Consider the following 25,202-nt stretch of genomic DNA (forward strand, 5'->3'; position numbering starts at 1 on the left):
GGTCCCATCAAGTCATTTCTGCTATATCTCTGGACCCTGGTTGGCCCTCCCAGGCCCTCCAGTACCAGATCAGAGAGTAACTGCTAGAGTCAGTCTGGATCCTCTCGTCTATGATCCGCTGAAGCTACTAAAGCTGCTGTCACATACAAGATGAGGCTGCTGCCAGTTGTTGTTACAGTGTCACTAACGGTGGCGCTCGCTTATTATGTTTACATCCCGCTGCCGGATGCCATCCAGGAGCCGTGGAAGCTGATGATGCTGGATGCTGGATTCCGGACAACGATGCACCTGGTGAGAGAGGAGATGCTTTCATTGGGAATACATTGTGGTACTTGTTCTGCAGGTGTAGTGGACTGATGGGCAACCTCAGCTATGCTTCTAATATATTCTGAACAAATAAATACTACAGCAGCTATAGTATTTAATACTGACATAATTTACGGCTGCACGATATGATATACGATATGTGATAACGTTGTTGAATATTCGCGATAATACTACTTGCGATTTCTGCTTCTGCTGCTGTCAGTATTCTGCTCAAATAAAACAAATTGCTTTGTTGAATCAAAAGACCCTGCAAAGAAAATAATTTCCAACATTATTTTGTTGAACATTACATTGAACATAAAAGGCACCAATAAAAAAGAATGACATTTTAAAGTTTTCTACTGGTAGGCTACTCTCATTCAACGAACTCCAAAAATCTCTGTGTTGCGCGATGTGTTTATTGTGCAAGTTCATTTTGCATATCGATAAAAAAAACGATATATTGTGCAACCCTAATATCATTGATAGCAGGTGTTTTCCAAATATACTATATGAGGTTAGTTGCATGTATTGCGTGTTTGAAAAAATCACAGTAATAGAGGCTTTGATAGACAATCAGTAACATACCTGTGCAGACATGGACTTTGACCCTACCTTCTTATGCCATATACCTTAGCTCAGTTATTGCATAAACAGTGTCTTGCAATGTTCTTTTAAGTAGTGTATTTTCAGAGCAGGAGTCATGTACATGAAGTAACACACCGTAAAATCAAATATCTGAGGCACATCATTTCCTGAGACACCTCTACATGGTGCACTGTTATGGATTTATGAATGGACTTATGTGTAGTCCACAGGGCTTCTCTTTACCAGAATTTCGTTTCATGCTTGTATCCATTAAGTCACATTAGTAACAGCAGCGTCAAATGTACAAACTTTGTGAAAGAGCTTTTTCTGTACATTAACAGTTTGATTTTGAAACTATCACGCTGTTTGCCACAGTGCTAATCTGTTGCAAAGCAGACATCAGGGAGTTTATTCTGGGCCAGTGTGAGGACAATCAACTCTTAACCCTCACCTTTGTGCTACATTTTGAAAATGGCACAGAAGGTGAAGAGCGATAACAGTTATTGACACACTGGCTGAGGGAGTTTGCAGATTAATGTTGGTTAAAATGGTTTTAAACTGCACTGAGATAAACTGCTCTTTTTCTCTTTTCTGCAGCGGACGTGCGCAAGAATGTGTTCACATATTCTAAATACACCAAAGTAGTTTTATGTTTTTAAATAGAATACAATTTTATTGTCCCCAAGAGTTGAAATTGCAACTCACCAAAACATAAAAGCATCAAAAGAACATATAAAACAAATATGGTAACAGTAACTAGTACTATAAAACACAGTACTATAGGAACATTTTCAGATAAAGTACAAAGCGTTCAAACAGAAAATAAAATACTGTGGAGCAAGATTTGGGGCTCTATTTTATTTTAGTTTTTGTTTAAAATGATGATTCCATCCTGAGTGCAGCTGGCTAAAGAGGATTACTAAAATACATCCAAAGAAGGGATGTGTAGTTGGTAGGCAGGTGCAGATACGCGTCCAGGAACAGATACAGGCAGGGTGTGAACTACGGGGGAGCTAGGGGGAGCTCGGCTCCCCTTAATAAGACATGGGCTCCCCTGAAAACGTGATTTGTGAAAATAATTTTTTTTGGGGGGGATCTCAAAAAATATGTGTGTCATTTTGACGTGCAATTTCAATTTTGTGTAATGTGATCATCGTGGATTATTATGTGTAAAATTGCAAAAATATCATTCATTCATGCATTACGGCGATTTAAACCTAATTCACTTCAGTAAAGCTAACGATACATGCTATTCTTCATCATCGTCATGAGCATCAAGGTGTGGCGGCGCTGCGGTGCAAATTCAACTCATGTTTAGTACATGTTAACTCAAAGTTTCGTGGAAAAAATAGAAACGTTGGAGGCCATTAATCGGCGCGCGAAGTCCTTGAAATCTATTCTGCAGTTAGCATCATATAGTCATGGCAAAAAAGAAAACAAGGCAGTTTAATTGATTTTGGTTTTACTAAGAAATTGTGTAGCGATGACATTAACAGCACGACTGATTTACCTGCTGCAAGCCCTGTTAGCACACCTCCCGCCGGGGTGACAACGCAAGAAGAAGCTGAAGAAATAATGTCCTCTCTGGCTGAAGATGGTGGTGGTAACAGCTCGTCAGAGGCCGGTCACCATCCTAACACCTCTTGCTCCTCTCTCCCGTTAAATTGGAACAGCCAGCAGTGGAGAGACTGGAAGAGCCGATATATGGCTGTTTGTTAACCCTTGTGTCGTCTTTAACCCTTGAGAGTGATTATCTATTGATTGATGGAATAGCTGACAGTATAACGCCTTTGCATCTTGAGCAAAGTCACACTTGGCCATTGGCTGCATCCTTTGGTTTTATTCAGAATAGATGCAAGTATACAGCTGCGTGTTTTTCACTTCCCCTTTTCACATTTTAATAGCAAAGTTCTTGTTTATTTTCAGGCTGGAGGCCATTCCAGGTGCAACACCCAATACACTTTTGTTTGCAGAGTAAAGTTGAAGCTCAAACGGAACATGTTAGAGGCCGTTTCCCCTGCAGGGAGATCACAAACTAAAACCTTAGTGTTGCTCCTCCAAAAGGCCTCAGGCAATACTGTAACTACAGTCTGCACACACTGTGGACACACAGCTGCTGGCAAAATGGTTAAGGATAGAAGCTTGGGGTGCAACGCTTAGGCCTAATTGAAGAGAGGAATTATGGTATTCTACGTAGCCTGAGTAACTTTAACCGTTGTTCATGTGAAATCTCAAAGACAGCCTGATGCTTTGTTCTTAGACTATTTGTGGCTGGCTGTTTGCTGTTTGACCTATCAATTCCTGTCGATAAAGTATAATAGGGTAAATCCTGTATAGTGCATACACTTGTAGCTGTTATGTATCTTTGTAAGTCACTGTAAGTCACAAGCGCACGACACCCCCCGGTGAAAAACAAAAGAAGTGTGCTCCCCCAAAGGCCACGGTATAGTTCGAACACTGGTTACAGGGTCAAATGACCAGACATTTAAAAGTCAAATATCTCGCCACATAAGTAGAATTTTCAGCTTAAGGAACTGATCAAACTAATATTATTATGAAACTTTGTTAAGGCCAACATCTCTCGTGTAGTCTGGTTCGGAGCCTCCACTCTGCCAAGCAGCTGTGTCTGCTGGTCTTGGTTGACTATTGAGACAGTTGGAGATGTTTGTGGGGAGGAGGGCAGACATGCTGAGACACATCAGTAAGTTACAGTGCAGAGGGACAGAGGTCACTGGGTGAGACAGTTGTGTCCCAAGAGATGAATGCATTTGGTCTCTTCCCAAATTCCTTTCTTCTACATGCTGTTTTATTTGCCTAAATACAGTTTGTCTTTAATCTCTTTTCCATTTTAAGGCCTCTTTAAAGTCTTGGCTGGGCTTTGACCATTACATCACGTCAATCAGGCGGTCCTCAGATGGGTTTGAAGGCATGATGAAGGGGCTGAGCAGTTCTGAGTCCGGCGCAGGAGGGGTCATGCCCGGAGTCAAAGTCAGCGACATCACTTTCGCCGGCGTCCCGGTCCGTGTTTACGAGCCCCCGGCTGGAGGGGAGGGTCATCTGAGGAGAGGGCTGATGTTTTTTCATGGAGGAGGCTGGGCTCTCGGCAGTGCCAGTGAGTATGGACATTCCTGTTGTCTACAAGTACAACAATTCAATTCAATTCAATTTTATTTATAGTATCAAATCATAACATAAGTTATCTCGAGACACTTTACAGATAGAGTAGGTCTAGACCACACTCTATAATTTACAAAGCCCCAACAATTCCAACAATTCCAGTAATTCCCTCAAGAGCAAGCAGTGCGACAGTGGCGAGGAACAGGAAGTACAAATAGAGGAAATTAAGTATTATAATCACATTATATAATCACAAATGTTTTTGCTCTGTTAGAGCACAATGTGCATATTTGAAACTGCAAATAAATGCATGATTCAGCAACATTTTCTTTTTGTTCACTTAACTTTTCCACACTCCTCCATCTCTCCCTCACTTCCTCAGAGAAGGGGTCGTATGATACCATCAACCAGATGTTGTCCGACGAGCTCAACACTGTTGTGGTCTCTGTTGAGTAAGTGACAGAAACACACTTTAAGATATATTAAAACATATTTGGTTTACTCACACCTTAGAAAGCACCCTTTCCGAGCCATAGACGTTATATACAAGTGCTTTCACAGGTTGAATCGTGCTCCTGTAGACAAGCAAACTTATCTTCATGTGTAAAATTGGCTGAGTGACTCTTTAACTACAAAAAAAAGTGTTTACAGTCACATTCTCCAAAGTATTCTAAGCCTCTAGTAACTTATCATTTGCAACCAATGTCTGTGTAGGTACCGTCTGTATCCAGAGGTGCACTTTCCAGTACCTTATTTAGACTGCCTTGCCGCTGCCAAGCACTTCTTGTCCCCAGAGGTTCAGGCCAGGTATGCAGTCGACCCTGAGCGTGTGGCTGTGGCAGGTGACAGTGCTGGAGGAAACCTGGCTGCTGCGGTCGCTCAGGAGGTATATACCATAGCATAACTTCCTGTAAGAATGTGTGTAACAATGAGCTGTAAATATACATAAATCAAGAGATTGAGGCCTTATATGTTTTTATATTGTGCCAGATTTCCACAGATGACACTATGAGTGTGAAATTCAGCGTCCAGGCGTTGATCTACCCAGTGCTCCAGGCTCTGGACTTCAACACGCCCTCCTACTTGCAGAACCAAAATATACCCATCCTCTACCGGCACCTTATGGTGCGCTTCTGGCTACAGTACCTCGGTGCTGACCTCTCCCTGCAGTCCCAGTTGCTGGCGAACAACCACAGCTCCTTACACCTCCCAAACATCACCCCAGAGCTGAGGGCGCGGCTAGACTGGACCGTCCTCCTGCCCCCGAAACACAAGAAGAACTACAGGCCTCTGATTGTGGAGAAAGGTTCACAGGGGGCAGGGAAGGAGGTGCCGGGGCTGCTGGATGTGAGGGCGTCACCACTGTTAGCAGGACCGGAGGTTTTGGCTAAATGCCCTCGAGCATACATCCTAACATGCGAGTATGACGTGTTGAGGGATGACGGTCTGATGTACGCGCGGCGCTTACAGGACGCAGGCGTCACAGTTACCCAGGAGCACTATGACGACGGCTTCCACGGATGTTTCACCTTTATAACCTGGCCAATGGAATTCGATGTAGGGAAGCGAGCACTCAGGGGTTACCTCAACTGGCTGCAGAACAACTTGTGAGAGTGTGTATGTGTGTGTGTGCAAGTGAGTGTTTATGAGTGCATGCATGTGGGTGTGGGTGTTTTATTGATATGAATGAACTAGTCCTTGCTTAATGAATCTGAGCTCTTTGCTCTTTGTTTAAAATATAAGCTCAGGACCCTCCTGTTCCTGCACACGCACACACACGCACGCACGCACACGCACACACACACACACACACACACATACATATACACACACACACACACACACACACACACACACACACACACACACACACACACACACACACACACACACACACACACACACACACACACACAAGCTGGCAGTGGAGAAGGGCAAATATGTTAACATGAACATGGCTAACACTGTGACCAGCTAACAAACATACCCAATAGATGCTCAGCCACAAGCTTTCCACTAATGGATAAATGAATCTAGTGTTTCCACTGGGAGGGGCCACATCAGTACACTTATTCTTATCCACAAACACATAAGCAATATACTTCCTGTGTTATTGGTTTTATACTTAATTTTTAGAATAAAACAAACAAAAGTGGATGTTAGCAGTGGTTTTAACTTTTATTTTTATTTTTTTTTAACTATGTGACCCAGCAAGTTACTGTATGTTCAGTATTGCACCACTTTGGTCCAGAGACTGAAATATCTCAACAACTATTGGATTGATTGCCTTGACATTTTAAACAGAGTCATGTTGTCCAGAGGATAAATCGTAATTACTTTAGTGACCCCCTGACTTTTCCTCTAGCGCCACCATTAGGTTGACATTTGTGGTTTTACAGTGAAATGTAAACTATCAGATGGATTATGAAATTTGGCACGCACATTCATGGATCCCTCCGATTCATTTGTAATAACTTTGGTTGATCCCTTAACTTTTAATTTCCAGGTTGAAATTGTAATTTGCCCACTTACCTGCAGAACTGATGCCATTCTCATCAGCCTCAGCTGTACGTTTTATGTTTAGTGCTAATTATCAAATGTTAGCATGATTACATGCTAAGCTAAGATAGGAAACATGGAAAACATTATCTGCTTAGCATCAGAACTTGAGTATTGTCGGTGTGGGCATGTTAGCATGCTGACATTAGCATTTAGCTCAGTACAGCCTCACAGAGCCGTTAGCATGGCTGTCGACTCCTGTTGTAGTGAGAAAGAACAAAGTTCACAAAATTATAAATTTTGAATGGGGAATTCACGACCTTTCTTGTGAGCTTTTTGTGTGTTCACCGCTGTAGTAACCGCTGTAACACTCATCTTGTGCTCCTTGCACCACAAGAGGTGATGTCTTTCCTGACAAATGATGCTTGACAATCACTGACAAAATGCACTATTTACTTAAGTTTCATTCCGTTTATTACAGTGTTCAGGACATTTTATGTATCTGAACATGCCCTTACTATGCATTAAATGTTTTGTGATTTAAATGAGTTCCTTTGACAGTGGCAGTCCCAAAATGAGTAGTATCTCATTCTCCTTAAAATCTGCTCTGCTGGGTCAGCACAGGCTATAGCGTTGTCAGATGTCTACATATATATAGAACCACTCCTAAAATTTAAAAAAAAGTAACATGCAGGACATCTGGGGTTCAACCCTTGCTTATTAGATGTATGTATTTAAACTGAAGGGCTTCAAACAATGTCATTTTACTTCTAAATGTAATTGCCACATGTCTCTGCTATGCCCACTGTTATGATTTATGAAGGAACTGATGAAGGGTGTCAATAAAAAATGTGAAGTGATATTTATGAAGCACAAATTGTTCTGTTTATTTGCTCCTTAAAAAAAAATCCATTTCCAGATAAACATCATTAGCCTTCTGATGTTTAATATGTTAAATGTTATTTTGTAACTAATTGTTTTTTTCATGTTTCCCAGAATAAAAGTAAAAAAAGTGTTAATGTTGCACCTGTACTGTAAGTGAAGGTTATGTGTGACTGAAGTGACGTTCACTTTGACTGTTGCACATGATTTGTTGTAAAGTACTTTTGGTCATATATGACGGCAACATGGGCCTTGTAGAAATAAGGCAACATCCTACAGAGTAATGTTTAGCTACAGGGAATCAACTGAAAACATGCATCAAAGTTATGCTTAAATTAATGCATTGGACCAATGCCTGCTGTTCATTACTCAACTCAATCTGCAGCTGCTATCTGTAAAACAACTTATATGTTTATATAAAAAGTGCACCAATTATAATGTATACAAAGAGTTAAAATAGACTGAAATAAAAGACGAAATATACTAATTACTTTATACCACTGATTATTTCCAGGGCCTCTGTGCATTCATTACATAGTTATCTATGCCACCTTTATCTTATGTCTATTACATAAAATGACTTGTAAGGTACATCAACTATTCGGTGGATATGCTTTCCAACTATTATAAAAGTGATGAAAAGTCCTTCTACTAATCAAAAAAATGTATTAATAATAGAAAGCAACACAGAGGAAAAAAGGTTCCCTTCAGGTCTAAATTAAACACACGACATGAACAACAGTGTGGTTTCGATGACGCAGCAGCTAATTAGATAATTCATGTTGCACGTGTACTCTACATGCTATTACTGCATGCTAGGGGGCATGTGTAGAGCCCCCAAGGATCTCACACCTGCACATGCTCTCATTTTTTAGGATCAGACATGTTTTGTTTCTTATCTAGAGTGAGAGAGCATTTCTTGGTCACTAAATCCAGCAGCACCAATAATCAATGCAACACCCCCCTCTGGTGGGCTGAGAACATTATGAACCATATGGTCTTCATCTGACACACATTTGGAAACCACTGGTGGAACTAAGTACATTTATTCAAGTTCTGTACTTAGGAACAACTTTAAGGTAATTGTACTTTACTTGAGTATTTCCATTTTATGCTAGTTAATACATCCAGAGGCATATATTGATCTGTTTACTTAACTACTAAAATATGACACATCGCTACAGATCAAACTACTTCAACAGTATGTAAAGTAGTTCAAATGAGTTACTCCTCAAACAGATACAATAAAATGCTACATACACATGAATGCATTAGCAACAGTACTACAATAATAAAACATATAGTGACAAAACACCCACAGGGGCCATTTGTCTGCATGTCAAATCCTTTTGATACTTAAAGTATATTTAGCTGATAACTCTTCTGTAATTCAGGGCATTTTTGTATTACTCAAGTAAAGGATTTGAACTCTACCTTCACCACTGTGTGACATTACACTTGGGGGGAATTGAACACATTCTTTTTTTATACCTACATTGTATTAAAATCCTCATAACTGCATGCCTAAATGCAATCCTGATGCTGAAGGATTGCGAGTTAAATATGAATCTGTATTGGCTCCGTTTCTATGCTCCCACATTCACATACAGTAGTTTCCTATCAGGGAAACACCCTTCCACTGACACGATAACTAAGTCACTGGAAACTGTCTGCGTGCATTGAGCTGCTGTAGCATTTTTCAGCACTGGTCTTTGTTTTATAAATGAGACAATGAGCAGTGCTCAAGACGGGAATTTAGGGAGATTCCATGACTTTACCGCGAGGAACTTTGGGAGGAGAAGCCTCAGGGGAGGAAGAAAAAGGGAGTGGAGGACAGAGGAGGGTAGATGGAGTGTGATTCGTACTTTAAATCCATTATATGTCTTCTGGGTGTTCAATCAAAGCTCTCCGCTTCGGGGGACTACTATAATTTCTAGCAGAGAAGCAACAGCTCTCCTTATGCTTTCCTGTTTCCAATTGTTCTTGTAACTGATTTCAGATTTTTGGGTTTGAAAAATAGTTTCATCAGAGTCGCTGAACAGTTTCTCAGTACTGTGTGTTCCTGACAGAAAGACATAAGGTTTTGGTGATTTTGATGTTAACCAAAATTTGTTCCAGTTTTTCTCCAGGGTTTTAAAGTTACAACCCTTCAGATTTTCATGAAATAAAACCCTGTATTTGATCCTCTTTGTGGTCAATTGTGGTCTTTTAGCAATAGCGATTTAATATTATACATGTTGTAATTACCTTTCTATATTCGTTTTTATGGTTAGTGGCAGAGTCCGCCATTCCAGCACTTGATTCAAATTGCCTTCACAGGAAACGATGCAGCGTTACTGTTGAGGATTTTATCTCATTGATATTAGCCTCACTGTTTACTCTCCCCACAGCCGAAAAACTGGAAAATACTTTTTATTAATAATAATAATAATAATAATAATAATAATAATAATAATAATACAACATCACCATCAAACCACACTTGTTGCTTTTACACTTTGGTATTTGGTAAGGATTAGACAAACAAGATATTACATGTTAATTAGGCAGATTATGTTGCCTTTACACAGAGCCAGGCTGTTTCCCCTGTTTTCAGTCTTTATGCTATGCTAAGCTAACTGGCTGCTGGTTGTAGCTTCATATCATATCTTCTCATTTAACTCTGCAAGAAAGTAAATTTCCCCAAAATGTTGATCTATTACCTTTGAGCTTCAAAACACCAGAGGACTAAAGCCAGTCAGGACCTGCTGCATGTGTGAACATGTATGCAGAGGTCAAAGGTCGACCAGCTGATTGGACCTAGGAGGAAGAAATAACAACATGATAGGAAAAACAATCTATACATTTTTTTATAATGAATTTGAATGAATTTTAAATGACTCATTTCTGCAATAATTCCACAAATACCGTCTCGCTCTCTCGGTGTGTCTGTTTGCCATGGGAGTGTAGACAGGCATGTCTCTCAGGGTGTCATCTTCCCTGCCCGAGGCCAGATAGTCTTCAGATATCAGTCACCTCCTCCTCTACTTCTCTCTGACGAGCCTGGGAATTGACTCACCTAATGGAACACAGGAACCTCTCATCACTGTTTCTTCTGCATTTTGAGATTTTTAATCCTTAAAGGAAACAAACAAAATACGTATTCTCCTCTGTTGCTGTTGTACTCGCGTACACTTGGAACATTTTCAGTTGCATGTGGTACAGCACTACCTACCTGTGTGCACATTACGGCCGCACATGTGCCAGTGTGAATGTGTTACACATGCTTTAACGTGGGTCCTGATTGGGAGGTTGGGAGGGCCGTGCACATCCAGGATCTGTGAACTCCTTCAGCGCCACTCTCACTTCCTCACACCGACAATGGAGCAGGGGTTAGAGGTGAAGGAATGAAAGTAAAGGAACCACCAGGAACCACTCAAGGTTAAGCTCTGCAGATTGAATGACTCCCCTGAGACAAATACTACTCGCTGTAGGGCTACACATTCTCTCAGATCACTTCGCAAACAATGGTGAGTTATTTGGCACTAATCGAATAGCATTCTCTCAGATCACTTCACAATAGCAGGAAAGAGAAGAGAGAAGAAAAAGGGCCTTTTTCCATCTTACTTTCAGATGCTGAGTATGTGCTACCTACAAATGCTTTTGGTCATATGACAACATTGATGTTTTATCTTTTTTTTTTTTTTTTTTAATCAAGCAACAGCCATTCAGAGGTACTTCACTGCAATGCAAAAGTCAAGAGGAGAAAGCAAACATCAGGAGTGAAATTTTATTGCACAGTATTTGTTGTACATTATTTAATTTGATCTGCCAGCTGTTTAACACCAAGAGGACAAGTATTATACAGACACAATTGTGAAAATTAAAAGTTAGGATAAATACGATTAACTTAGACACAAAAGGCCACATATCTTACGAAAACACATCACTTTTTACCACTGATTGTTTACAGAGCCTCCACGCTACACTCACCCTAAACGCCTCATTCGACCAACGTGGTTATCTCATGCTGGCTTTAGCAGCTCCAAATTTTTGGAAGTCATAAACACAATTTGTACTGCACTGAAGTCATTCTGGCGGGAAGTTATAAGTAAATGAACTCAGTTACAAATTGCGACAGATGTTGGGACATTTGGCATTGAAGTGGACCAAAGATTCTCCGAACCACAGAAAGGAGTAAACAAAGTCAAGTACTGGAAAAACTGCTGCCTTCTACTAACATCTGCTACACATAACTAAAGGATTTTAACAATGTTAACGCTAGAAGAAAAAGACAACCATCCTACTTTTTTTTATCTGTGTAATCTGTGTTTTATAGGCCCTTTAAACCTCAACTTTTAGGCAAAAGGGGAAAAAAAGTCCTTAAAGTGTTCAGGGGTGGAAATTTGAACACATTGACAACTGGGTAAGGTATGTGATATGATTGAATGCTCCAGAACAGTTACTAAATGGACCTTGAAGAGATGAAACCTGTTTGCTTAAAACATATAATCTGTAAAATAGCCTTCTAGCTGTAAATCTTGGCAATGGTATGTGTATCAAAAAATATATTCTATTCTATCTATTTCAAGAAGCATTTAAAGGTCCAAATGGGTTGCACCCTGGTGGTGCTCTCAACCTAAAGTTACCACATTTCCGATAGCACTTGAAGACGTCATGAAGTTGCATGAGCCTTTAAAGCATAGAAAGTCCAAATCAATGTATCTCGTCTGGGTTGTAGGTTACATGTGCTCTCAGCTCAAAGTTTCCACATTTCCGACAGCACTTGAAGGCGTCATGAAGTTGCATGTGCAAATTATAAGTTCTATCTAATAACAGTGACATATTGAGGCTGTTGTTATCCTCCATACCTCCTCCCTCCCTCCCACCCTCTCTCTCTCTCTCCCTCTCTCTCTCCCTCCCTGCCTGCAGAGCAGAAATGCAGCAGAGCTTGATCTGACTTGTCCTCGCTGCTGGAAGTGTTTTCTTGCTCCTCGGAACTTCTCTGGGTGCCATACTCACGCTGTGCTGTGATTATGGCCGTCTCTGTATCTCTCCAGAGTCTGGGGCTCATCCTGCTCGCAGCAGTCCTCCTGCAGACCACCGCGGTGGCCGTCAGTTTCCTGTACTTCAACAAAGTCCTGAGCACGGTAAGATAGTCTTCCACCTTTTAATCTAACAGATAATAATAGCATCGAACTGACTGCCATCTTAAAGGGGAAATGCGAGATTTGACACTATTTTAATGATGACTTACAACACAGAGTTTCTAAGTGATTTGCCATTACTTTTACAGGGAAACCATACCAGTGACATCATTTTAACAGTCTCCATACGACTAATGTGACATAAATATACCACCGTGAACTCACTGTTTAGTACCCCAGACATTAATAAGCGGGCCATAGTAGAACAGTATAGGAAGGTCTAGTAAAATCTCTTCAGAAATTAGGCCATGAAGTGGTTATCAACTTGAATATTCTACTCCTTCCTGTTCCTTCAGGAATTAAACATTGCAGGATTAATATTTTAGAGAAGTGTATTTAGTGATATGAGGTATAAAATAAATAAATAAAAAGTAGCAGTTCAGCAAGATTTTCTGCCATTTTTAAAGCTGGACAATGAGAGGAGAAAGTTGGGAGTGTAGATAACAGAAAACAATGGCAGGAAATGAGACTAGTTAGGACTCAGGGGTTGTGACACCCAAAAACATGTTTTCAGATATGAGCAGACATTATGAAAAAGCTGATAGATCCGGTTCTGAGCTATAAGTCCCAGTAGCAACGCCCTTGTCACCTCATGCACACCTGTGACCACTTCAGAGTTAATTGCCCGTTATAGACCTTTTTCACGGCAGACATGTTGACATGTCATAGTAGGAAAAGCGCAGGTGTATTCAAACCCATTAATGCTGGCTGCATTCCACTTAGGAGAGGCCCTGGTATTGTGCATGCTGACTCACTGAAATAGCTCACTGGGACACTTGATGGAATTGTGCCATCGTTAAGGTTACCAATTTCAACTGTGCTTTTCCTACTATGACAAGTCAAAATGTCTGCTGTGAAAAAGGTCCATTGCACTATAATTGGCATCCACCTGTGCCACTACTGTGTATTTGGCTTAATAACCGAGGGACTAGATAACTCTGTCAAAGAATATTAGTCAAGATTAAAAATGTGTGTTTTCATTACAATGATTATGTGCTGCCACCTTATTGTCGAAAACAAAAGCCACATGAACATTTGTATTTGCTTGTTTTGTAGTCTCAAATGTGAGTTGTAGGAAAAAAAAAATCATTAGCCTATCGTTTAATAAAGGTAATACTATTTCTTTCTTTTTTTTAAAGATTTTTTTGTTGGGCTTTTCCACCTTTTAATTTGACAGGACAGCTAGGTGAGAAAAGGGAGAGAGAGCGGGGGAAATAAATGCAGGAAATCGTCACAGGTCGGATTCGAACCCTGGACCTCTGCGTAGAGGCATAAACGCTCTATGGTGTTTTAAGCCCCCAGCGTCTCCTTCCAGGTAGCGCTGCGACCGTTGACTTCAAGGCCCCTAACCCTAACCCTAGCTTAATCCTAGTGCCTTCAAGGCAGCGCTGCCTGGAAGGAGACATTGGGGGCTTAAAACACCGATAAACGGCATAAACCTCTCAGTAGCCTATATGTGCGCCTGCTCTACCCAATGAGCCAACCCGGCCACTAATCAAGATAATACTTGACGATTTAATTGTTGTTGTAATCGTGTTTTGTTTTTGCTTCTTCTATGTTGACAGATGCAGGAGAGTTTCTCCCGCAGTAGCGTGTCCTGTCTGATTAACGCAAATCCGCGCTCCGAGGTCCAAGATTCAGCGCAGGACAAGAAGAGCGACCCCTGCTGGCAAGTCACGCAACAGCTCCACTACCACATAGAGAAGGTTTTTCATTATTTAATATTTTGAATTATCTCACTTCAGTTTGTGTGCCCGATAACAAAATTCTATGTGCTAGAAAGTTGTTTTTATATTATTTAAGACACCAGTGACCACTTTTCACAGGATTGTCCACACAATAAATGTCTAGCCACAGTGCTGCAGCGATTTTATGCCTATAATTTTTTTTCAACATTACATGCAGTTACTCAGAAGCCACTGACTATAACTGGAAAAATTATGCAACTACACATCACTTCTATATTATATTGACTCCCCCAAAGGGCTTTGCTGCTATTACAGGGCAACAGATGACATATTAGTTGACCCAGAGGGAGGACTGTATGATTTATGGGGCTGACAACAAGGTCCCTGGTGAATTACTAAATGTTGTTAATTTAGATCTAAAGATACCTCGATGGCATAATAACTGAAGAGGTCAAGATACTTTAACTTACCGCCCATTTTCTCTCTCTCTTTTCCCCATCTCTTTTCCTTTCTGTCTCTCTGGGTCTTTCTCTTTCAGACGATGGCTGACAGATTCCAGAAGGAGATATCCACTGCTATGAGAAGTGAGAACAATGCCTTCGTTCACTATCAGTTACTACTAATAAGAGTTAAGTATGTCTTTTTCCACTAAAAATGTCCTGTGTGTGTTTCTTATCTGCCTGTGGTTTCCTAGATAAGCTGACAGGAGGGCTGCCTTTCCTGAGCCCTGGGGTCCGAGGGGTCCCTCTTCCTAAAGTTGCTGCACACGTGACCGGTGTCATCTCGTCCACGGAGCCTCCAACAGCAGATGGTGAGGATCCTCGATGGTAGTACAGGAGTAAAATATCCAGTATGTACACCAAGTAGAGTCCTGGAAAGCATAAGTGACACAGGACTCGTGATTTTTAGTGACACATATTCACAATGCTCAGACACTTTTTGAGTCCTGTGTCGCTTCACCCACACATCTCCTGGGCCAGAGGTGAGGAATGTGCTTCAAGGCTTCCCAGGCTGCTCTCACATTCAGTAACGTTTTCACGCCTACAGTCCATGTTTGTCCGGACCTGCAGATGTGCAGCTGCTTTATCCTTGTCCTGTCGTTGTTTTTGTGACCAGTCAAAGGGACGCAACGTCCCAATTACTCTTTGTCCAGATATTAAAACAAACATTATTAGTATCTCTAGAAATGATTAGTCCTTCCCTTATCCAATATTCATATTTGTATGATTAGTGTTATTGGCGTCTGTCACAGTGGCGACGCCAAATTAAATTTCTTTTTACACATTGTACACATTTTGGCTTTAAAGGAAAAGCCTGGTAATAGTCTATATTTTTCTTATTGTAAATAAATCCCATGAAATGACCAAAACCCTTGGTGTAGTAAATGTAGAGCTCCGTTGTTGTCCAAAAACTATTAATAAAAACCTCAATGGGCCACACTACTGCACTGGGTGACATGTTACTTGGTTATAATAAACCTGGGCAGGGCACTGTAGTTTATTTTTGACATACAACGTCCGGCTGCTGTAAATACTCACCAATATTAATCTGCAGCTGAAAATAGTCCCCAACTGATGCACTATTTACTCCTGTTTGATGAGTCAGCTGTTTAAAAATGTTTTTTTTCTTTTTTTTTAATGAAAGTATTTAATCATGATTTACATCTGTAATGGGAAAGAAATATGCTGACAGAATGAAGAAGGCAAAACTATTAAAAGAGGTACTAACACAATGTTGGTTTTGGTATTTTCATGGGATTTCTTGATAATGAGAAAAATATAGAATATAGTGAGCTGTCACCTAAATATAAATATACACATCCCTCATGACTGGATGTGAATCTGTTTCTGCCTCCGTTTAAATGTGTGGCTGTTGTCAATTAACTTAAAAAACCCCACTGGTCTGTTAGCATGATTTACCATGGTTTAACATTTGTTTCTCATTTGAATAGCAGTGACTGGTTATACCCATTAACACTCCACTTTGTAAATCTTAAATGATCTTGCATCCTAGTGAATGGCCTTAACTCTTGTCTGTTTTTGTGGCGTTGCAGGGCCACGGAGCAGCAGAGGGTACCTTGGGGAGCGAATCGAAGCGTGGGAGGGCCACAGAGGTCTGTCCTTCCTGCAGAACATGGAGCTGAGGGGAGGAGAGCTGCTGGTGCCCAGAGCAGGTCTCTACTACATCTATGGCCAGACCTACTTCAGACTGCCCTCCACGGGGCACACAGATGGGGCGACAGGGGAAGCAGAGGAGGAAGGAGCACAGCTCGTCCAGTATATCTACAAGAAGGTTAGGCTTTCTGCAACAATGTAAACAATGAAAAACAATAAAAGCTCAGAGCAGCTGCTACTGTAGGTTCTGTGTCGACTGAAAATCGGGCATCAGCAGGACAGATGTGTCACTCGCTACTCATTGGTTAGGGCAATGCAAAATAAAACATCGCTCCCAAATAGAAATTGGCTATATATTATGAACATAATATCCAGCTGGACAAAGTCAAACAAATTCAGTATATAGTTATTGTTGGTAATAAAGTCAACTCTAAAACCTCAAATGTCAGTGTCCTTGAATGCACCAAAAGCAATAAATGAAGCTATTCATTTCAGATGGTTGTAAGAGGTTTATAAATCAATTCTATATGCTAATATAATGTATAAAAGTAAATGTGAAGAGTAATGTTTTAATCATGTTTTTGTGTTCTGGTCCACAGATGAGTTCCTACCCGGTGCCCATCCTGCTGATGAAATCGTCCCGGAGCGCCTGCTGGCCTCGGGGTCAGGAGCCTGGTCTCTTCTCCCTGCATCAGGCCGGCACTGCCTTTCTGCAGCCGGCTGACCGCCTCTTCATCACCGTTAGCAATGCCAGCGCCATGGAGATGGACGGGAGGGCTAGCTACTTTGGGGCCTTCCTTGTGGGCTAAAGCGAGAAAACCTCGGATAAAAGAGCCCGGGACTAGGATGACTTGATCTAGACTTCAGACGTGAACCCAAATGGCAGGGGTTTGCTTGATAATATGAGCAGCTGTCAGAGGGTCAGGATTGGAGAAGAAGAATAGACTCCAGGGAGTGCAAAGGACGTCTTCGGGACCACGGAGCTGTAAGGATATGATCAACCGAAGCTGCAGTGGCAGACTCTCAGTGGACCTAAATAGCGAGGAAGAATAGCCTTTTGCTGTGTATTTACTCCAGCAGAGACAGTTAAACCTGACAGGTTATTAATTCTGTTTTTATGGCTAGTAAACAGGATGTACCATATGACAGAGCAAACATGGAGTATGGACTGCTTTCAGAGTACAGGTTACTTGGAGAAGTAGAATAGATACAATAGATAAATGTGCTCTCTTGTGTGAATGGCTTCTATTGAGAACAGAGAGAGCTGTTTTGCCTGCAGGTCCAACAGTGGAGTTGTCATCCCTAGGAAATGACACATGACACGTTACCTGGTATTTTATGAAAAATGCCACAAGTCAAGATTGTGTTCAGTATTATGAGTGGTTTCCTTTTTGTTTACAGTACTTGTGGTTCAATTTCCTCTTTGTGCAATGTCTTGAATGAATGTGTGGCGTGACAGATTATGATGTCCTGCGGCCTTAAAGATCTAAGCCACTGATCTAACGTGAATGGACAGAGTATTAAATGTGTTTCTGACACATTTACACTTCTATGTGCAATGGATAGCAATAGTTTTTTTAGGGCTGGATAAATTAATTTACAAATGGTTGCTATACAGATTGAAAAGTAAAAAAACAAGGTCTTAATATATTTGTTTAATCATTTGAAGATTTTTAGTTGGAAGTCATTATAATGGAGGTGAAGTAAATTGACCATCCTGTTCTGGTCTATTTTTTTTTTTTCTGGCTCACTCTTCATTGAATGGGAAATGAATGAATTTACAGAATAAAAGACTGCGATTTATCAGGGCAAACAATAAGTCTCCATTTTCTTGACATAAACCATTTTCCAGATTCTTCCTAGCTTGTGTGAGAAAGCATATTAGCCTCAACAACAAATCTCCATCCAATGCTGAGATCATGGTTTGTGGTTAATAATGTGTTAAAACATTGTCTGCACATGCAAACCTGAATCAAATATCACCTCTACACAAAAAGACACATCACTGAAAAAGTAAAAAACTATCATTTAATTCATGTCGTATTACATGTTTCCATATTGTGGCAGTGAATGTTTCAGCAATAATAAGAATCACTCCTCAAACAAGAGTTTTTAAAAAAAAAAAAAAAACAATACCAAAAACTAATCAGGGTTCAAGTAATGCCCAAAGAAATACATTTTGAAACATACACACACGCACGCAGGAAGATAGATCATATTTGCTGATCATACTGTAATCCACCTGCTACTTCCTGGTCTATGAGTTTGAGAACCAAGGTGTTTGTTTGGTCAGCCTGAGTCCTCCCGCTCTCTCCTTCAGTCTCTTTTTGGTCACCATGACTGGACTGACAAACACATGTTGTAGTTACAGCTGAGACAGTTAACACAAACACAGACAATACACAGCCTCTCGAGTTATAGGAGGGCTTCAAGGTGCTTTAACCAAAACACAAAAAGACAGTGGTACCAAATCTCAAGCACTTGGTATCAAAAATAGTTTCTGAGTTGGTCTCTAATCAGTCAGGACACTACAACTGAGGGGGAAAATGCACACGCAGAGGATATTTTGTCTTGTTAATGACAATCTATGGCTTCAATTTATCTAAACACACGCGCAGTCATGTAGAATCCCATAATCAATCCATAACGGTGTAATATTTTAGAAGACAGTCAGCTATAGTCTATAGAAATGGCAATACTGTAAACAACTGTGTGTGCACGAGAGCTGTGAGGCTCCTTGTTGGTGCTCCTATTGCTATGGTAACCAAGAATGGTCTTTGTTGTAATTTGGCCAATCAATCAGACTAAGTGCTTACAATCCACCATCCGCCTCCACACTGACATTACAGTAAATCTCAGCAGGCGCATACACACTCATACACACTCATATACACACACACAGAAACCGTGAAGCCAGCCAAGTGCTTTGACATTATCTTGCTGCCTGTACAATGCCTGCATCAGTCAAGTTCATTAAGACAAATTCATTATCAGCCAACAGTACTTGGATTGAGTGAGTTAATGAGATAGAAAAGGCATAGAGTCTTGTGTGGGACATAACTTCTCTATAGATTAGTCATTCACAATCGAGGTGTGAACACATACAGGGTTAAGGATTAGTAAGGGCCGTCCTGATACCAATTACGCATTTCTTTAACATACATGGAGTAATACTCAAACATGGAAAATGCTGTGACAGGTGACTGAGATATGATGATGCCGTTTTTGTTACCATTATGCACCAATAATCACACATGCGCACGCTGAAATCTATAATGGTGCGCACACAATAACAAACACACAACCTTGTATGGGTTCCTATTGCCTCTTACAGTATGTCTGTGGTCTATGAACAAAAAGCACCTCTGGAGTACAGAACAGCCTTGGAACCGAGTATAAGTGTTTAACTACAAACAGGCGACAATACACACCGGCACACAGGCACAATACAGGAGGCTTTGGCACACCCATGCTAGTCTTACTACTCAGCATTTTCCAACACAGAAGAAGAGCAGGTTACAGAACAGGACAGACCCATAGCTGCCTTAGATTGCCTCCCCTCTGGAAGGGGGGGAGGTACAGGTTGTCTGACAGACACAATGATCAGCCGTCACATTCAATCAGCATCGAGCTGTCTGTTTATGGAGTCCCAGCCTCTCATCCAATCAGCAGCTCCAGGCTGTCCTCATAATTGGGCTCTTGCAGGGGGCTGGGGGACAGGAAGGCTGTGGTTACTGGGGTACCCGTTGCTGTGGTGACATTGAGGAGGGTGTTAGTGCGGATGCTGGTGGTTGCCGGGTTGCGGAGTGCCGCGGCTGCAGTGATGCTGGTGAGGTTGATGCCGAGTGTGAGCCGCGTCTGCTCCAAGGCTTTCTCTGGCACAGCGAAAGCCTCTAGCTTCTTCTCCCCATTGGCCATGTAGGAGTTCTGGCAACCTCGACAGATACAATCCAAGCACGCCTGAGAGAGATGACAAGACATGAGTCAAGGAACATTAGTTGATTTGCATCGCACCAATATCACATAAAAGCTGCATATTTACTGATCTAACCCCAAATACCTTTGATAATGTATTCAGGATGAATAAGAACAGCATGGTAGTGCATTTACTCAATGACTGGGCAATTTAAACACGTTCTTTAAAAATGTGGTTTCATTTATTTATTTTCAGCACAAATTTAAAATTGAATTTTACAGATTAGGATTAAGCCCTTCTTAAAGATTTACTACTGCCATTGCTTGCTTCAACCAAACTATTAAATGTTAAACCAACCATGGCAATGCTGAAATGAAAATAAAGAAGTGCAAAGACATCTCTACCTTAAAATGAAAGCTTTGACAGGCCAATTAGTACAACCATAATCTTACAATTTACAGTGTTTATTTGAATTCCCATTAGTTGTGATCTTGGCAATAACTACTCTTCCAGGGGTCCATATTTATAAAAATAATAAAAAAAATAGTACTAGTTATATCAAAGAATATTTTACACCCTACACTACATAAAACATAATGATACCAGTGCTGATTAAATAGACAAATTTAACTTGTGGTTAGTAAAATCTGTTTTTTGCATTTGCAAATGCAAAAAAAAAAAAAAAAGCTAAATCCACACATGCAATTATTCTCACCTTGCGGTTAGAGTAGCAGGGACAGCGCTGCCCCCTGCAGGTCAGCACAGATGGATTCTGGGTGGCCCTGCCACACTTACAGCCCTTCTTCTCCACTGGCTTCTTATATGGAGGCCTGATAGGCACTGGGGGCACAAGGCAGCCTGACATCAACCGTTGGTCTTTGCTTCCATCCTTGATCTTGGAGCCTCCACCACTGCGGGCCTTCGCATGGGGCTTCTTAGGGCCCGAATCAACATGCTTCCTGGCACCTTTATTGTGGTTCGGCACAGGACGACTGGGCTTGGGGGGCACTCCATTGGGAAGGGACGAGTATGTGTGTGCTGGTACAGTTAAGGAAGGTGTAGGTGGTTGCATGTACAGTGTCTGAGAGGGGTTTGGAGTGTGTACATGTAAAGAGGGGCCCTGTAGTATGGAGGCAATAGGGAGGGGTTTCACCTTTTCCCTGTCACTCTCTGAACGAGAACGTTTACGTTTAAGGCGGACTGGCGGGGGCTTGGAGGTTGGAGGAGGATCGAAGGAGGATGTGTGTATGTGAGCACCATGACTTGCCACTGTGTTAGTCCTGTCTGTTTGAATCTGTGTGTAGTTGTGAGCTGCGTCAGGCTGTATGTACATTTGAGCGTGTGCTCTGTCCGATGTTGTGTGTGTGTGAGTGTGCATGCGTTCTGGCTGTGTATGAGGTGAATCTCGACCAGGCTGAAGGGGATCTAAAGTCTGTAACACCTCCTCCACACTGAGGAGCAACACCTCCCCCTCCTCCAGCTCCCTGCTGCTAGATTCCCCATCCCTGAGTGAGCACACAGTGCCTGGAATTGGGGCTAGATGTCCAGTGGTCAGACTCAGTTCCAGACCACCACAACCAGTATTGGACACAGACAGGCCTGCCTGGGGCTGCTCCTCTACCAGCTCGCATACTTCCAGCTCAGGAGAAGAGGGATCCAGGTCCTCAAGCGCTTCTCCATTGCATTCCTGTGGTCCATTGGAACAGGGAGGGTCAGAGGAGGAGCTCTGGGGTACAGCTGAGAGCTCTGCAGGAGCAGGTGGTGCCTCTGTGGGGGTAAGGGACTCAGGGGCAGATGGATTCACATCTTCCTGTGCTAGGCTTAGGTCCTCTGTCTCTATCTCCTCTTCATGTGACAGTAGCACCTCCTCTAGCAGGGTTAGAACCTCTGGCGACCCTCCCAAATGGCTGCTGATCGACTGCAGCAACGGCGAATGAGTTACATAGAGGCAGAGCTTCCTGTAGCACTGCACCAGCAAAGAGAGCTGTTTGTTCTCCTGGAAGCAGGAATAGTCTTTACAGCGGCTGCATGATGGCCTTATCTGCATTTTCTGGCCTTTACAGGCCAAGCAGACATAATGCTGACACTCTGCATGTGTTGGGGAAATGGGATTCTGGAGCAGTTTACCTGAGACAAAAACAAGAGGGAGCTGTTAATCCACGCATGTATCCACTTTATGTGCAGCAACTATGGCAAAATACACTAGGTGGACTAGTCATTTTCATTCACCGTCATGCCTCTATAGAAACAGTTGCAATTACCATTTGAATTGATTAATCTGCCAATTATTTTCTCAATTAACCATTTAGTCTGTAAAACCATATAAAACTATGGAAAATGCTTATCACAATTTCCCAGAGCCTAATGTGACTTTTTGAAATGACTTGTTTTGTCTAACCAACACTCCAAAATAGATGCTGAATAATTTTATGTAAATTAACCAATGTTTCAGTACCAACTGATGTATGTCTAGCAGATCAGGGAAAATCAATAAATGCAATATCAATATCCTGTGACTAATCTGGGATTTTAATTGTTTTCTATAGCTTGACTGTTGGCGTTTATTGCATTTTTTTCAGGAACTTATCTCTCTTTTTTTTTATAAATAAAGGAAAGCACACATAATCATGCAAAAAACACCATTACATAATCGGCAGAGACCAGAAATATTGTCATATATCATTCTGTAGGTATTGCACATTTCTAAATGCAAGCTGTGCCAGTGTTGATATTCCACTAGTTAAGCGGAGCGGGTAAATAAAGCATGAATAGGAAACACATGGCTCTGCAGCAGACACAACACAGGAGTCATCTATCTTGACAAGAGGACAGATGACTGGGGCTCAGCCTCGGTTGCTAAGGAGACCACGGTTGTGAGCACGACAAATCGCGTCAACAGCTGCGAGCACACGTACGCCCACGAACACTTCAGCCAATATGAATATTTACGTTAAGGTTATAAAACACCAGTTATATTAGTAAACTGAAACGAATTCGGGGCACAAAAAGGATGATGCTCTTGCAGTGAGGTGACACAAAACTAGAGCGAGTGATATGCATTGCTATTATACAATGATATTTTCAGGATGCTTACCACAGACGAGGCATGCAAGGGACTGTCGGAAGAAGGGCAGTAGCGTGTACATCTCTGCGAAGGTGTGAGGCTGCCGCGGGTCACACTGCAGCACGGCCCGGCTGGCGGACACGTAAAGAGCGGTTGCATTAACGGGGTTCATAGCGGTGTACTCCGCAGCCTCAGGGAAACACGGCCCGGGAAAAAAAATAATCCAGCCACTCGCTGCGACGGAGCTAAAGATAGCCAGATCTCAGGGTGGATGGAGGAAATGTGAACTGGCCTGATGGAGCAACAATCAGTCACTCCATTGTGTCAATGCAGGCACATGAATTAATAATAGACACAATAACGGACAACGAACATGCTGAAGCGGTCATCACAAAACGCGCACAACGTTAGCAGGCAGGCGGCTAGCTAAAGTTAGCATCACTGGCTCGTAGCAGTTACTATTCACCAACGAGGCCTTTCAGATCACAATTTAAGTTTCTGTTAATTAGGACCGATTAGACCCTAGGTTATAATTATTCACATTCTCCCTAACGCTGCATAACAGCTAACAGTGAATCCAATGACCCATGTTTAAAAGGTTAGCATTATGTAGCTAGCGTTAGCTCACGACATCAGCAAAACGTTTTACACGAGAGATCATCGATGTTAGCCATAGAGCACATTTACTATCCAACGCTGTGTCCAAGTCGATGCTTAATTGCAAGAAGAGCTGCTCCTAAGAGCACACATTTGTTTGGTTAGCAATTAGCTAACATATCCCAGGCGCGCACTCGATGTAAACAAAGCTAACCAGCTTGCGTTAGCATGGCTAGCCAAATTAGCTAGCGAAAATTCAACCGGATCACTAACCCCCTAGGGCCGTTATGCCTCACGCGTAGGAGGGAAATGCAAGCTATAAATTGAAATCCTGCGATTCTGATACGTTTTGCTATAATACTTGGCGAGCAGCGACCGAAACATAGCTAACTAGCCGTTTTACAAATGCATCAATCATTCGATTTTCCACTTTTCCTCGCATCAACCCCTCTCGACAGGCATAATCATCGCGCGAGACTTCTCCCAGTTACCCTGGTTACCAATAGACGGGTTGTTGTTTTTTCCTAGGATGGCGAAGGCATGTCCCGCCCTACTGTGCCTCTGATTGGCTTACCCTATACCCTAACCCAGAGCCCTTGAAAGAGGCTCTGCCCTAACCCTAACCAATTCCTCTGCTCTTGCCTAAACCTAACCAACCCAACCAGAGCAGGCAACGAGTACTAGCCAATCCTAGCGAGAGTAGGGCGGGTCATGCCTTCCCCAATTGCCTCCGCCATCCTAGGAAAAGAATGTGACTTACGGAAGGTTTCGCATTCTTCTCTGAACGTACAGCGTAGACTACACACACCACAGCAAATCGCCTTTTTTGCCTCTTTCACTTTCTTCACTTACTGTGCCAACTTACAGACAACTTAAATGGTCACTGTATTCATTATTTCAAGAAGAAAGTGAGAAAAGAATAACGATGCAAAGAACAATGAGCCATATCAGCGTTTACCAGTTCCAGTTTGTGTTATGTAGCCTAAATCTTTTAAATGGTAAATCAGAACTGAATCATATCAGAGGACTGCAGCTGAGGGTTGAAACTTTAAAGGATGTTGCATGTCTCCCATATACTGTTAATATACAGTCTATGATGTCTCATAATCCCAATCAACAACAAAAACGTTACCGTTGAAGATCCAGTTGCAAGTGAAGGTGGTTTGCTACTATAGAGAAAATGATATAATAGTGCAAAATATGCTTCACGTATTTGCACCACCATTTTTGTTTCTTGTTGTTCAC

The 25,202-nt window shown here is 41.8% G+C and overlaps 3 protein-coding genes and 1 long non-coding RNA gene across 4 annotated transcripts; 2 read left to right on the top strand and 2 right to left on the bottom strand.

Annotated features, from left to right (window-relative positions):
- Positions 1 to 7,372, top strand: nceh1a (neutral cholesterol ester hydrolase 1a). The gene is made up of 5 exons (XM_039785785.1): positions 1 to 291; positions 3,748 to 4,006; positions 4,394 to 4,463; positions 4,726 to 4,897; positions 5,002 to 7,372. The coding sequence occupies exons 1-5, from the start codon at positions 151 to 153 to the stop codon at positions 5,620 to 5,622; spliced, it is 1,263 nt and encodes a 420-aa protein (XP_039641719.1). The 5' UTR covers positions 1 to 150; the 3' UTR covers positions 5,623 to 7,372.
- On the bottom strand, positions 4,808 to 12,495 carry LOC120549132. Its single transcript, XR_005637333.1, has 4 exons — positions 12,394 to 12,495; positions 10,300 to 10,450; positions 10,095 to 10,191; positions 4,808 to 4,919 (listed from the first exon to the last, which is right to left on the bottom strand). It is a non-coding gene; the product is annotated as an uncharacterized LOC120549132 (long non-coding RNA).
- On the top strand, positions 12,257 to 18,510 carry LOC120549131 (tumor necrosis factor ligand superfamily member 10-like). The gene is made up of 6 exons (XM_039785786.1): positions 12,257 to 12,521; positions 14,144 to 14,284; positions 14,805 to 14,850; positions 14,961 to 15,077; positions 16,320 to 16,558; positions 16,980 to 18,510. Exons 1-6 carry the CDS (start codon positions 12,408 to 12,410, stop codon positions 17,187 to 17,189), a joined length of 867 nt encoding a protein of 288 aa, XP_039641720.1. The 5' UTR covers positions 12,257 to 12,407; the 3' UTR covers positions 17,190 to 18,510.
- LOC120549129 (E3 ubiquitin-protein ligase MSL2-like) lies at positions 18,395 to 24,441 on the bottom strand. The gene is made up of 3 exons (XM_039785784.1): positions 23,391 to 24,441; positions 21,012 to 22,423; positions 18,395 to 20,340 (listed from the first exon to the last, which is right to left on the bottom strand). The coding sequence occupies exons 1-3, from the start codon at positions 23,530 to 23,532 to the stop codon at positions 20,038 to 20,040; spliced, it is 1,857 nt and encodes a 618-aa protein (XP_039641718.1). The 5' UTR covers positions 23,533 to 24,441; the 3' UTR covers positions 18,395 to 20,037.
- Between the last annotated feature and the right edge of the window lie 761 nt (positions 24,442 to 25,202).

This window comes from Perca fluviatilis, chromosome 20 (assembly GCF_010015445.1).
Source record: "Perca fluviatilis chromosome 20, GENO_Pfluv_1.0, whole genome shotgun sequence".
Lineage (NCBI taxonomy): Eukaryota > Metazoa > Chordata > Actinopteri > Perciformes > Percidae > Perca > Perca fluviatilis.